Here is a 15,928-nt window from a genome sequence, read left to right as displayed (position 1 = left end):
ATAATTTGATAAGATAAATGTTTTATGAAAAACGTAGTATCTTTGTATATTACCACCTATTTTCTCTGAAATTCTTTACACATAGTCGTTCTCCCGAGATGACGAATTTATATCTGCTCAATTTCCGGTGCCTGAAGGGGCCATAGATCTTGTTCGTCTGCTTGTTGATCATGAGTCAACATTCCTTATTTCATTGAACCCTTTATCAGAGCTTAAAGAGGTAATGACAAAAACAAAATCTTTGGAACAACATTGCAATCTTTTTGAATGAAGTCGATCTTTTGCATATTCATTGGTCGTCATTGTGCTGAAAATACAATTTTTATATTATGAAATTTTAAACTTGGTTTTTGTTTAAGCTACAAAGCTGGGTTGATGAAAAAGTCAATCCTCTCAAACTTGGTCCTTATACAATCACTAAGGGTACACAAGAAGTGGTGTCCGGGGAGATAAGAAAGACATATATAACAATTACAACAAAAGAGGTCAGTTGTTTTTGATAGACAAAAAATGCCATATTTTTCACAATGTTGAATATTGTAATATTTTCATAGAACGTCTACACATGCTGTATTGAAAAAAAAAATCATAGTATCGGTTTCAGAGTCTTTTCATGAATTAAAATTGTAAATACTTGCATTTAAATTAAATGTGTGCTTATATTTAAAAAAACAAACTATTTTTTCTTCTTCAACTTGTACCTACATTCCTCCTGGAAATAAGGAAACTAGTGATGTCGAGATACTTGAATGCCTGAATTGGAGTTTCAATGATACACTACCGATGGAAACTTCTACTTTGACAAACCTCATCAAACAGTTCAGACTCTATCGGAAACATCAACCAAACGGACATGTAACTGTGCTATCAAAGTATGCACTTATTTTTTTTTATTCAAAGCCACATCTATTACTTTTGTTTGAATAGCTATTCGTAGTTAGAGAAAAGAGGAGAATTGTATGTTTTGTTCAATAAAATGTAATTTGGGAATTTAATCAGTAGTATAGCTACCATTTAATAATCTTTTCCAAGTAAAGATTTTACATAGTAACATTTCTGTTTGCGAGAATTAGTGTATTGATATAAGACTAGTGACTCATATTTTCACATATATTGTAACATTTGTTTTGTTTGTTTGCTTGGTTGTTTAACGTCCCTTCGAGAATTGCTCACTCAGATTGAGACGCCACTACCTGCCGGTGGAGGGCTGAAAATTCAAATTTTGAATTGTACTCGGCATTTATGGCTTTTGAGCAGTAAAGGATCTTTCTCGTGCCAGCACCTACTGCGACAAGGAACCTCTGATTATTCAGTCTCATCCGAAAGACCAGTCTCCATGTCGCACAGTGGCTTCGAACCCGCGACGTAAGGATCAACTCCTTACGCCGCAACTCTAGAGCAAACGCTCTAACTACTATGCCGCGAGGGCGACTTGTATAACTAGTAAATTTGCTTAAGTCTCTAAAAATCACTTTGATATCCAAGATATGCTTCCAGTCAGTATGGTGGGTGAAACAGTTCTAACTTGCATTTTGGAAAAAAAAACAAAAAACTTTTTATCCAATGAAGTATCAATAAGTGAAAAAGAAATTAAAATTAATTAATTAAAATTAACTTGACGTCATTCAAGATATTATAAGAAATAAATGGTGGTGGCATCACGATAACGAAGAAACGTATGAAAATACTTTAGCTACTTTCATTAAATTTATCAATGTCCAGTCTCATTTTTTCACTTAAATGGTAATTACTTGTATTGATTGAATACAGTTTGTACAGTTTAACATACAGGATCAGCAAAACTTGGAAAATGTAATCTTGAAGTGAATTAAAAAAATCATTCTTTTGTCCCTTAGGTCAGAAAATATAAAATTAAAATGGACATGGTGTGGTTTATTATCCATAAAATTTCTGTGACCTATCATATTCTACCAACAAACACATTCAAATGTTAAAATTACTCTGCTCGAGTAATTTGCAGCGATTTGACACTACCAACACAGAGATGTGTAATAGCATTTATATATCACTATGATTCGATGACTGGAAAGCTTATATGAATTTTATTTTATTTTATTGTATTATTCATAAAAACTGACATTAGTTGAAACAAAAGTACCAACGGTTTCAAATAAACTTAAAACACATATTTCAAAGAAATTGTAAAACATGCTCTATATATTCTATCAAAGAGATGGAGCGACCTGCTGCGGAGTGTTTTGCGCTGTGTATAACGCCATAGAACAGCTACAACAGGACGACGAGGTGGACATATTTACTATAGTCCAGCAGCTGCAGTGCAGAAGACCAGAGATGATATCTACTAAGGTACGTTTTAATGCATTTTATTATAGTGTTTCCATAGGAAAAATTTTACTCTTAGTTCCATATAAAGAGTTAATATGACTTTATTTAATAACTGATAAAAGGTATGAAAGTAATTTGCATAAATAAAATATTAACATTTGTTTGTCATTGTCAAATCAAATATTTAAAAAAAAAATGGTATGAGATACGAAAAAAAGGCTTTACATTTTCAAAGAGTAACGTCGAAGATATACATATGATTTCATTTCTTGTATTTCAGGATGAATATGAATTTTGTTTCAAAGTAGTTTCTGATTTTCTGAATACCGAGAGTGTTTATGCCAACACATGACAGATTCATCTTTTACGATATGATCATATTTTATGACATCATGATATTTAAAAACAATTATTCCGACTAGTCCTTGTAAGCGGTATTAATAGCACAGTCAATATTAAGTGTAAACATATATTTAACCTTTAAAAGTGCTGCACTATATATTTTTATTTTAGAGATACTTACGTCTATGTGTTGTTTTTAAAATATTTGGATTATTGAGTACTTATACGTTAAATCAAAGCTCTCTTCTAAAGGTAATTATAGTCATGTGATGAATAAAAATATATTTCCTTTTTTTATTTACACTTCTAACTGCACCTGAGTCAAGGTCTAGGTACAGGCAATCTTTTCTGAAAAAGGTGCTTCCGGCGTCTGACTGTAGTATGTCTTCTGTCGTCTGCAAACTTGTAACATTTAAAATATCTTCTTAAGAACAACGGGGTCAAATTCTGCAAATTTAAAAATAATCGTTATAATCCTTGGGTAAAGGGATTTCAGATTTGTTTTAATGAGGGTCCAACTTTATTCAAGGCAGATGATCAATATTTTCTTTTTACATTTTTAACAGTGAAATACTGTGATTTATTTATTAATTAAAAGTGATATTCTATCACAGTGTGAAAGGATACCAAAGTGATATTCTCTCACAGTTTGAAAGGATATAAAAGTAAGTAACAAATAATTTCTGGCCTGTAATAAGAGATATATAGTAACTAAACAATCCTGATATAGTCTAAAACTGCCATTTTCCTCCCAAATATGTTGCCAAAATCCATATTATGTACAATGTTTTCAATCTCACAACTGCTAAGCTATGCATATGACGTCTCAACTCTCAACTATGTTGTCACATCCTATGACTTGAGTTATGAAAAGGCAGAGGCAAAAGGAAAATCAAAGAATATGTAATAAACAGAAAATTCAAATTTGTGTAGCTGGATATGGAATTTATTTCACTCATGAGACAGGATTTTTGTATATTTTCACTTGTGCTTCACACTCGTGAAAATTTCAAAAAATCCTGTCCCACTCGTGAAATAAATTCCATATCTAACTACAAAACATTGAATATCCTCTATAAATTCGGTGCAATAACTTAAAAATGTTCTTCTCAAGAACTTCAGGGACAGATTGAAAAAGATGAAATTTATGTCCTCTTTACATAATTTTTCAAATCATAGCCCCTGTAAGAAAGATGGGGCAGCAACAAGGGATAATTTTTTCACATGGGAATAAAAAGGAAAACATTTTAAAATATTTGTCACTTAAAAACAACAGGACCAAGCTTCTTCAGATGCCGCAGTTTTTTCCCAAATCATGATCTCGGGGTCACAATATGGAACCAAATGTTTTTACATGGGAATATTTATAGGGAATCTTTATAAGTCTTTTTGGTTCAGGAAATGTTGGGGCGTGCATACTTTTTTATGGAATCATCAAAAGTGTTGACTCAAATTTGTTCAAATCTTGTCCTCCAGAGGTAGGATAAGGCATCAGTAGATGAACAAATTTGTATATGGGAATATATAGAAATATCTTTTAAAATCTTCTCAACAACAGCAGGACAATTAATAGTGCAAGGTGCAAGCATCATTCGATTAATTACACCGACGGGTAGCTTTAGAGTGTGGACACAATGAGGGATCATTATTTTACGCGGAAATATAAACAAAATACATCTTAAAAACTCAAATGAATAAAAAAAAAAGTGCAACACTAATTGCTTTTACATGCAAACATTCCAAAGTTTTGTGAATTCAGTGTGTTTTTATGTACTATGAACATTGGGGTTAGATGGGGCTAAAACTGAGTATTAAAATTTTCCTAATACTTGGTGTATACAAAGAAAAAACAATTCAAAAATTAAGGAACACCAAAACCATGTACACGTAATCATGTTGAAATTGGAGAACCTTCATGATATGATAATGCAAGCTCCATTATGTCATAATCACTCGGGCTAGAGTATTAGGTCAGAATTTTTCATGTGAACTAAAAGGAAAAGGAAATTTCAAATCTGATGAAGAACAGCAGGGCTCAGGTGAGCGTTGTAGTCCACAGACCTTTTGTTGTTTTATAAGGATGTATCAAATTTCTTGAGCAAAAAACTGAAGCTCATTTTAAGATGAAGCTTATTTTAATATATCGATTATAAATTAGCTTAGGCCAATTTAAGAATAATGTTTGTTGCCCTCTCCCGACTAGGTCTGGAAATATTGGGTGAGAAATATAGGTGAGATTTTTTTCTCAGAAAATGTCAATTTAAATGTTTTCCAGAGTACCAAATCAGTAATTGTTTCCTGGAGGTTAAAAAAGTTTTGAATAGGCCATTTTAGCCAGTCGGTCGGGAGAGGGCAACCAAACATTTTTTTTTAAAGACGGCCTTATTATCTACTGTCTGTAAATATATTCTTTTCAAATTACCTCTTTGAAGACTTTTTATCGTAACAATTATATTTCTTTTGAAAAATGGAGCATTTTTATTTCATCTTTATTCTTTAGACATAATATCTAATTAGTTTTTCTATGTCTTCACTAGATTGATATCAAATGTTTTTGGAATCTTGGGAAAAAACAAAGTTTTTTAATCATGTTTTTCTAATGATTTTTCTTTTTTTTTTCCCTTCAATTTGCTGTCATCATTTCTTTCATTTACATATTAATTAAGAATAAAATAATGCATTTGCTTTGTGTTTATATTATAATTTATATACACAATTTTCGTCAACTCTGACCGCCCAGGTAAACTGTAAATCTTATACTGAACAAATTTTTTGCACCACATGCGCATTTGAACAAATCATGTTTCTTCAGTGATGCGCACTCCGAGACATTGGAGATCCGAAATATTTAAATTTAAAAAAAAAAAAAAAAATGAAGAGCTGAAAAAGTGAGGTACCAAAGACTAGATCCAAATAGGTCAAAGTATCACAGCTATGCATGAGGGAGATAATCCTTAATTTTGAAATAAATTTCTAAATTTATTATTATTATCATTATTATAAGCAACAGCAGCAGAAGCAGTAGTAGAAGTAGTATTTTTTTATTTATCTATTTATGCAGTTATTTATTTATAGATGATTTATTAATTATCGTCTTTCCTTGAAATAGTCAAATGCAGCAAATACAATAATATTTTGTCGGAAAATTTTTGCATTCAATCATGAAAATAGGGGAAATTACTGAAAAAAAAATGACATTATGATTGATCAGAAATTAAAAAGAAAATATAAAAAGAAGATTGCTGATAGGATGTTTTTGGTTAACCATCTAAAGATCAGAATCTTGTGATAGTTGGATACAAATGAAAAAAAAGGGGAACAATTTAAAAAAAAAAAACAGAGTGGGATCAAGTACTCGAGAGGAGAAAGTATCATATCATTTCAAGACAATTCCAATATAAGTTCACATGTATTTATTTTATGCTTAACATATAAAAATATTTCTAGAGAATTGAAGAAGTGGGTCAGTACCAGTAGGTAAGCATATTCCTAGATGGCGAAAACCTTCGGAAATTCCATTGCTAGATATACATGTATCTATATATCCTTTATTTATGTTGGTGAATCAGAATGATTTGAAGATATATTGAGTCTGTAAACCTAGCCTTATGCAGAATAATCTAGAAATGCAAAGTAAATGATCTTTTCCGCGTAAATGGAATCCCTAATGATATGTGTGCCGACATAATTAGATATAGTACATGCTTACAAGGGCATTGTACATATATGTACATGTATCAACCACAGAACTTTGCAAAATGCATGACGAGTTTAAACGGGACTGTTGATGTCCTTGTTTCATCAACTTCGTATGCCTTTCGTTAATGAATTTCTTTTCGCATTACGTAAGATTCTGAGCTACCCTTTGTTCTTTTCTATCATTTCCGTTCATTGGCCGTCTTCCTTGAATCAGTTGAAAATAAACAACATGAATATGATTATGGGTAACTAGGTATTACGCAGGAGATATGACAAAGAGCCGTGCAATCAAATTGTATTGGTGGAGCTTATAACTGCGCTTCTCCGCATCGTCTATAGCCTATTACCAAGAAATCTAAAAATAATTGTTCAACTGTCTGCAGTCCTAATTATAGACAAGAAACTTCTACTGTAAAATAATTACATTTAGTCGTTATGTCCTTGATGTCAGGGACTGTATGTGTGAAGTTTCTCTCTGAATAAATAGTTCACAAATTTAGATCTATTTATATATAACTATACGTATTTCGTGTTTTTGCTCTTCTTTGAATAATCTCCTCTCATAAACCAATCAGCTTTTAAAAGAATGGCCAATAAGCAAGGACAAGGCCGATTGGATGAAAAGAAAAAAGAATCAGTTAACTGATGAGTACTATTTGTCAGTATTCTGCTTCGTTTCAAAACGGACGTAGAGCATGCTTTTGCTTTTCGAAACAAGTTATATCGAATAATTATAATCTGTTTGTGTCAGAAAAACCACTTTACAACAACACATGTACATTAATATTTTTTTTTTATTTGGTATAAAACAAAGACTGAACAATTGGTATGAAACAAGACAGCCAAAACACGACCCAATGAAAGGATATTCTAGTATATCTTAGAGCCTCAGTCAGATTTCCCGGCCGGTGGCCGTAGACCGGTGGTAATCGATGGTGTAAGCGATGCCCCAACATCGGTCCCCATCGGCCAAGTAGTCCTAAATATCTTTCACAGCAACAAGAATACCCCCACCAATGATCGTACAGCGAGTGAATCATTTTTGACCGGCGTGGCACAGATTACCGGCCGGACATCGACCGGACATCGGATAGTTTTCCCCGTTCATCCAACAACTCTGCCGGTGACGCTAAATATTGGTGAACATCGTTCGTACATCGGTCGACTATGGGCCAGTGTTTGGTCGAACATCGACCGATGATCGGCCGTTGTCTATTGCCGACCACTCACCCCCAATGACCTCAGAATCACCGGACACTGGACGATGCTCGGCCATACATCGGCAGATCCTTGAAAGATGTGTTAATGATGGGTTGCCGATGACGAGCGATGTGGGGCATCGGTGGGGACATCGCTGATTTTTAACTACAACTTATTTTCTCCTGATGACCCCCACTGATTCGCCTGATGGCCTCAGTCACCGTCCGATTACTGTCTGGTCGGCAACCATGCCATTTTTATCCGAAATCCTGTTAACATCAACTAATCAGTAAGTAGCGTGCATCGCTTTAAAAATTGACCCTACTCAGAACAAGCTTTTGATAAGACTAATAAGTTGGGAGACATAAACAGCATAAGCAACTGATATTGAACTATTATTACATTAATAATGAAAGTTGACGATTGGAAATGTTTCTTGTGTCAAGCCATGATAATGAGCAAAATGTCACGAAATTTCTGTTTGCGTTACAGGAAATTGCTCTGAATGCTATATTTGAAATATAATTAAAAGTGGTATTTTATTTAAGATATTCAGTGCAGTAAGACAATGGGAGACTGTTTGATGATAGTGGGTTCTGTATACAAGAATGTATCAGTGGTTATTGGGGAAAAACTGTACGGAGCAATGTCCAGCAAATTGTAAAAAAAAAAACCCTTCTGTTCCATTAATGGCACCTGTATTGCTTGTACATTGTAAATCTAATAACACTGGAAATATGTGTGACTCAAGACTTTGCTCAACTTGCTTTTTACAAACATGTTCCGCTGACACTAGATTATGCATCAATGCCTGCATAAATGACTAATTCGGATATTATTGTACTGAGAGCTGTAGCGAAAAAAAAAAAAACAATCCAACAATATGCAACCAGTATACAAAAGATTATGCCGAAAACTGTGTTGTCGGATATTATGGATAGAGATGTGGAACTCCTTACAGCACATTGTGTTCCTCCAAAGTCTGCAGAAAAGATGCTGGGGCATGTTTAAATGGATGTAAAAATAGTTTGCAATGCCAACAACAATGTTTTCAACAGTATATATATCGGTCACGGTAGCCTAGTGGTAGGGCGCTCGCTTCATGATCGGGAGGCCCGGGTTGTACTATATAGCTATCGATATTATCATTATAGGAAGTAAAATTTGCTTTGTCTTTCCACATGTAAATGTTGTTTTACTGCATACTAGTGGGAAATCATTCAATACCATTAGTAGGTATTGTCAGTGGTATTGCTAGGGTCTGTGTTTCATATGCAAAGTATTATTTATTCTATTGAAATCAAACATCCAATAGATGAGTGATATGATAATCAGCATACAAAATTTCCGCACATCCCATCAAGCAAACTGTCACGCTGTTAGTAAAACGATAAAACATCTTCGCCAAAACTTGGTTTAGATATGTTTAATCGCAATTTACCATGTAATTATCTTTCCTGTTTGAAAAAATAAGAAAACAAGAAGGTCGTAATCATTTAGACAATTCAGCATCTGTGTTCCATTCTTGGTGATACATGTTGGTATGATGGAATAATTATCAACATAAAATATCACACCTTATCGAGATAATTGTTTCTTAAATATGGTACAATTAATAGAGTACTCGTATTACAATTGGAACTGTTAGTAGGATTTATGATCATTTTTCTATTCGATAAATTAATTTTACTTTAAGTTCATATGTTTAAAAGAGTGGGATCCATGAATAGATTGTTATATATATTTTTACAGTGTTTGTGATCCAACAGAGAGAGAGAGAGAGAGAGAGAGAGAGAATGTATAGCACCATTTGTATACATTGTATATACGAGGGTTGTTAGGAAAGTTCGCAGAAATATTAATTTCCGGAAAATTTATTGTGTACATTGAAGAATGACGTATGTCTGATACATTCTTATCTCCTGTTTATTAGTATGTAAAAAGTCAGCTCCATTCACTAAAATTTTAAAAATATACCATGCTTTTTACTGTGCAGTCATAGAGTTCACGGAACAATCACATGACGTTAGGTTACGTGACAACTTCTTTCCTAACGCTTTTTCACAGATCTAACTATCTTTCATTTCTGTTGTCTTTTCATTTCTTTTTCCAACTTAAAAATTGAATATTAATTGTATCAAGATATGTTGCTCATTTTTCTTTTTGTCTTTTGTGAATATGGGCTATAAGTGAGATCTTAAGATGTTTAGACAGTTAATCGACCAGGTATGGAAACAATGCATAATCCAAATGCGCAACGTCCATGCTATAGGCCGGGTATAGAGGTATCGCAAGAGTTTATCATCAAATATGTCATTCCTTTAATTCTTTCAAAGCTACTACCATTTGACCACCTTGGTCCTAGATCCGTATAGGCAATCCCCAGCAGCATACGGAAACATTTTAATCTCTTTCGGATATTTATATACTACTAAAAAATTTCATCTTAAGTTAATATTGACCCATTTTTAGCCGGGCTTTGCTGAAAGCAAAGTCCTGGCTGTAGGCATCCTGATCGACTGCCTTACTATAAATAGCACAGTTTAGAAAAGTAAACAAAAAGCCGAACAGCGTCAAAGCAGACGCTTCCGATAAACAAAATAGTCACAATGAGAGATGATACGGTACTTAAACAAATATTTTTAACATCTCAATCTTTGGAAATGTTAATTGATCAATATTTTTGTTTGAAAATTAAATTGAAAGAGGAATTAGATATTTACTTTATTAGGGTAATCGTGATATACATGTAACAATTTGTGTACATGCGCTACGTTATACTGAATGCATATTGTAAGCGAACTATTTTCAATAGCGCGGGCTTTTCAACATGTTTCTATATTGAATTGTTGAAGAATTTCACATCGTTTTCGTCGATGCTGTGCGAGTGGTTATATTCTCTGTTTTATTTTTTATCAAAATAATAGATAAGTGAATTGGAATTTGAAGAATTAATATGAGTTATGCCTGAAGTCGCTTTTCAATGTATCAGTGTATCTACATGTAGTTGGCGATAAAAGTACTGTTTGTTTGAAACTAAAAGAATATCTCTAAAAATATGTGCATTACTTTAACTATTCTAAGACTGAATTGCTAGGTCAATTTTAAGTTATGAGAAAAAATTCTTATTGAATAGAAAATATGCGAGAAATCCTTGGAAATACATGTATAATTTATTAAATTTTAAAATCATAAAATATCTGCACATGTATGTTAAATGATTACCTAGTATTTTGAAATTCTTGACAATGACCATGTAAGAAAGTTCAGCTAAAACATTTAAACTGAAAAGAAATTCAGAGAAATTTTATTTTCAAAGTCTACCATGAAATTATTTCTTGACATGTAAATTATATCTTATGATTGAGTTGTCTTTTTAAAAAGCTGACACTTTAAAAAAGAGAGCGAAAATTAATTTACTTGCATTTAAGCATTTCGTTATATATTAAGAGCAATCTTGGACTTGTTCATCTTTGAATTCAGATTTTTATGGAGAGGCCTGAACGTTGAATTTCCTTAGATTTGAACATTTTTAAAAGATTGGAATTAAAAAAAATATTTTCCTATGTTAGAATTATAATGATGTTTGTATGTAAATATTCCCAGGATTATTCTTACAGTTGTAATACTGGCAATGATTTCAATATATTACTCTAATAAATTAAAATTTGAATGCGTTTAAAGAAAAGGGTTTGAAAATACGGTATTGCTTCAATAATTCTGAATGCAATTAACATAACTTTCTCCTTTTAAATATAATTTCGAACAAAAATCGTTATGATGGTTAATATCTTGTGTAAAGGTGATTTAAATAAAGTTTACAATGCAATTCCATTTGGTTAATATTTTTATTAAAAACTTTTAATTTAGATGACTGGGTTAAAGATTTATATTCTGTGAGCATGTAATATGAAATGAATAAAAATGTAAATATAGAAATTTCATGTGAATATGTGTATGTATATATTGATTATTTATATCCATAAATGATCAATCAATTAAGCATTGAAAATTTCTTTGCTTACAAATTCTGATAAATTTTTTGACGAAAGCTACATGCTTTGTTTTGTGAAAATTTTGTGGAGACTTCTCCACTTGGATTTATCTCGCATGTGCTCCCAGACCACTTAACAGTATATTGAGCGTGCGCGCGCTTTTCAATAAAAAGTGTCTAAAAACACATACAAGCTCCCAGTGGTGCTGGGAAATAAAAAAGTCGTTCATGTAAATAAATAATTTTAAAAAAAAAATACAACATATAAAAATGTTTATTAGTCTTTATCTAAGTAACACAATATTTTTAGAAATCGTTGGTTAGTCTTTGCTTCAAAATTTCCTGTTCAGAATGAAGAGCCGACTATGAACAAGCCATAAAGACATGAATATATCATGATTTTCTCAGGCAATGACCATTTTGGTCAAACATGGAACTAGAACTAGACTCATACATGAATTCATGTCATAAAAATAGATAATTATCAATTCCGTGTAGCTGGTTTCCTAGAGGTCCAGAAATAAAGAATATTTTTCACTGATAAATACAGGCATGTAGATCGTTTTTAAAGAAGAAAAAAAAGGAAAACTGCCCTATTCCTTGCGAGAAGGGGTAGGGTTGGGTTCCAACTTACGTTTACATTTCGAATTTTATTAATACATTACCAAATTACCGTAATTTTAATATGCTACAGCAAAATGAAGGGTACAATCTAATTAACGATAGACCATCCATTTTGCTTTTAGTAAACCTGTCAGTCGCTCGTGACAAATACCCGGTAAATTTACGAAGAGTGAGATAAGAAGTCTAATTTAAATTCGATTGCAAAGAGTCAATCAACCTTTCAATGTTCATTTTCCGTTGTAAAAGTTTATGTTTGAAAAATGGTGACGCCCATAGCTCCCCCCGATACTATGTGCCTGTATTAATCAGCAAAACCACTCAAAGTGCACTGTCACCATGTATACCCATTGTGAGCTTAATTTTCAGAAAGGTATAAATGTATTTTCATTAAAAATATGACCAACTAAGTCCTATCTTGATTCTAAACCGTTGGGTTCTGGACCATTAATTTTAATATTGGTAGATGGGTTATTGTTAATCATAATCCTACAAACTCTACCTGTAAAATATCAGTGGCCAGAAAGAAAGATTTTTAAATGTGTACTAATTTCGGAATAGATAATATACTCGAATAATTAGAGCCCGGCTTTCAGTACTTTCAGTACTTTGATTTTTACTGGACTTTTAGAATATTTTTGCTTTGCTATATTTGTCTCAATATGATGACATAGTTCATAAAAAATAATTTAATAAGTATTTTACATGTAGGACCAGCATGAAACATTTCATTGCACAAAACAACTCATCGTGCAGTCTGGATGGAAAAAAGGGAATCCAAAATTAACAGTACTGTAAATACTACAAAAAAATATATAATTTTCTTTTAAAAGTACTTCCGCCAGAAAATATAGTTCTACACTTATTGCTTTTTGTATAGACTTTAATCGTGGGTATTAGATAAAGTATAGCTTTAGTTGCATTGTAGATTCCAAATTTAATGTAACCTAAAATATGATGCAGATTTCTAGAAAAAAGGTCCAGACAAAAATGTGCTCGAAAGCACAAACCTCTTTGAGGATACTAGATGAAACTAACGACCCGCAAGCAATTTCTTTCGTTGCTTTTTGTTTCCAACCAACCCGTTACGTTCAATAGTTTTCCATGATTATGTCACTAATTAATGTCAAATATCGTTATTTACGTATTCACCAAAATTTAATTCAGATTCTTAATTCTTAGTTTATGTACTAAATACGATGAGATACCAGCTAGTGTATAAGAATTGTGATATTACTGAACATTACGCAGAAATAAAAATAATTATAAAAAATAGAAAATTACATTTATGCCAACCAATGTACTTCTACATTATAAACAGCCAGAGTCCGAGACCCATATTGTGTGAAAAGGTCATTTATTCACAAAAGTACATTACTCAAATTATTGAATATTATATAATTAGCATTTAGAAAATGCATCATTTGATATGATTGAATAAATGACATAGATTCGCAAAGGTGGGGATAAATAATGTTACCACCTAAGAACAAAAGCATCTAGAGTTTCTGACAGAAAATGAGGGAGGTCAGTGAGCGGGATTTAAATCGTCCTTGCAGCGAGCAGTCAAATCAAGGAATGCCGCGAACGACGCAGACCCCTGGAAAAACCCAGGGCGACATCCACAAAAACCAATTAAAAGCGCGCATTCCTAGGTATGCAGAATGATGCAGTTAACTGCGGCTGACAGCTAAAATTTACTCGCATTGAGTCATGTTTTATTTCCGGTAATTTAAGTACGCGTAAACTCTAGATGCTTAAGTTGAATAAACAATATGACAAAAATACAATAAAAAACTTAAATATAATCTTGTTGTCATAAATATTATATTATTCATAAAATCAATTTTATTTATAATAGCTTTTTTTATTTATTTTTTTTTTCTCTCATAATACTATATGTTATATAAGTTCTTGCTAATATCTTTCAACTTACTCTGATTAAGGGAATTAATTTAATTGAAGTAAATTATTATCACAATTGTAAGGTTATCGACATGGATTACTCACATTTATCAAAAACTACCAGCGAACGTTAAGTTGCCCTTTACAATTCAGAACAGGGTTATATTTGTAATCACAAATCACAACACGATATATAATTCAATATGTATCTCCATATCTTGATTAAGCCGACATATTTATTGTTCATCGTATTTTTTTTTTTCAAAAATCCTAATTTGGTACGGGTTTAGGATTGTTCTTTAATTCTACATTCGTATTTTTTTCTTCTAATTTTTTATTAAGCACATTTTTTTTGCTTCCTTGGATATATAAATTATTAAGATTTATTTAACAAATTCTAAATTATTGTTTTATAAAAAGGTTTACGTTTGAAAAAATAATGGTACGAAATCTTTTCTTGGACAAATTCAAAATCTTTATGTATGGTCATTACTCTTACCGTCCGAATATTGATTAAACGTTTTGTTGGTGATCCTACATTTCTCTTAAAATGCACTGTATGATATTCTTTTTATCTTTCATACTGTCCGTACAGTTTTTACATGTACGAATGTTGGACATACGTGTATATAGAGTATATGGGCTATTGAAATGCCACACACTGGAAACAAAGAACATCTCGTTGCAATTCATAAAATAGGTAATTGGCTAAAAACGATATACATTAGAAACTATAAATACAGTATATCATTGCTATTACTTAAAATCCACAGGAAGAATCAAGGTACATAAAATGTTTGGAATTATATTTCGTACTTTGTGATGAATAAATATTTTTTTTTTTACATTTGAAATGCTAATTTTGGAAAAAAAAAAAAAAAAAAAGGAAGTTAATACTGTTCTACATAGATAATTTTTTCTAAGAACCATACAGATGACTGTACATAACAATTTTTATCTGATAACTGTCCGTAGTTTCCACTTACACTTAAAACAAATTTTATATCACTTCAAATGGCCTTAACGTACAACTTTTAAAACAAGAGTCATCCCTGTAATGAAAAAAAAAAAAAAAAAAAAAAAAAAAAAAAAAAAAACTTAAAAAAAAAAGAAAAAAGACTTTGTATAATCTTGTTATATCATCAGATAAACGTTTTCCCGCTGGATTTTACTTGCTTTTCACAAGGATCTGTATTCTGCTTTTCTTAGAATGATAATGATATCTTTGATGGAGAACAATTAAAATATACGATTCTTATAAAAGAATGACTCTTCACTTTTATTTGCATTGTATACATGTAACAACGTTGTGCAATTCAATAAAAAATCGTTCTGAAATCATGTATATTGAAAAAAACCCGGAAAATTTACGGAATACACACGAAGTGTTGGATAATCAAATTAATAATAATAATAATAATAATAATAATAAAATTTTTATATAGCGCCTTATCTTATGTGAACTCTATAGCGCTTTACATAGATATAACAATCTACATAATAAAAGGAAGACTAAAACAATCTTATATTACCTATAAAAAAGTAAGACATTCTGAAAATACAGTCACGTTGATATTAAAACAAGCCATACGTATATACACTTTCCACTTCAAGTAAAGGCTTTTTTTTTTAAAAAGATGAGTCTTAAGTTCCCTTTTAAAAACTTCCAATTTGTGAACTTTTCGAAGTTCTACTGGCAGCTGATTCCAAAGTGTTTGAGCAACTCTATCGAATCTACGATCACCGTATGTTTTTGATCGGACTCGAGGCACAACCAACTTGTTTGACGAAACCGAGCGAAGTGACCTGGCGGGTCTGTATTCGCAAAGTAGTTCAGAAAGATAAGTCGTTGCCAAACCA

General features: G+C 31.9%; 3 protein-coding genes across 3 annotated transcripts in view; all 3 read left to right on the top strand.

The window, feature by feature from the left end:
- The window catches only part of LOC133193119 (uncharacterized), a 61,157-nt gene extending 60,594 nt beyond the window's left edge, over positions 1 to 563 (top strand). The window contains exons 17-18 of the mRNA XM_061329091.1: positions 86 to 220; positions 360 to 563. Of these exons, the coding sequence (XP_061185075.1) occupies positions 86 to 220; positions 360 to 500 (276 nt within the window). The 3' untranslated portion in view covers positions 501 to 563. The remainder of the gene's footprint in view (positions 1 to 85; positions 221 to 359) is intronic.
- Positions 1 to 15,928, top strand: part of LOC133193447 (receptor-type tyrosine-protein phosphatase kappa-like) — a 343,287-nt gene that overhangs the window by 125,657 nt on the left and 201,702 nt on the right. The gene's annotated exons all lie outside the window — the stretch shown is intronic.
- Positions 726 to 2,767, top strand: LOC133193451 (receptor-type tyrosine-protein phosphatase epsilon-like). The gene is made up of 3 exons (XM_061329399.1): positions 726 to 872; positions 2,193 to 2,328; positions 2,588 to 2,767. Exons 1-3 carry the CDS (start codon positions 784 to 786, stop codon positions 2,657 to 2,659), a joined length of 297 nt encoding a protein of 98 aa, XP_061185383.1. The 5' UTR covers positions 726 to 783; the 3' UTR covers positions 2,660 to 2,767.

The sequence above is a fragment of the Saccostrea echinata genome, unplaced genomic scaffold, assembly GCF_033153115.1.
Source record: "Saccostrea echinata isolate AGI-Se365-2 ecotype Australia unplaced genomic scaffold, CSIRO_AGI_Sech_v1 ptg000027l, whole genome shotgun sequence".
NCBI lineage: Eukaryota > Metazoa > Mollusca > Bivalvia > Ostreida > Ostreidae > Saccostrea > Saccostrea echinata.
Note: the sequence above shows the minus strand (reverse complement) of the source record. Positions and strands in the feature narration are given on the sequence as shown.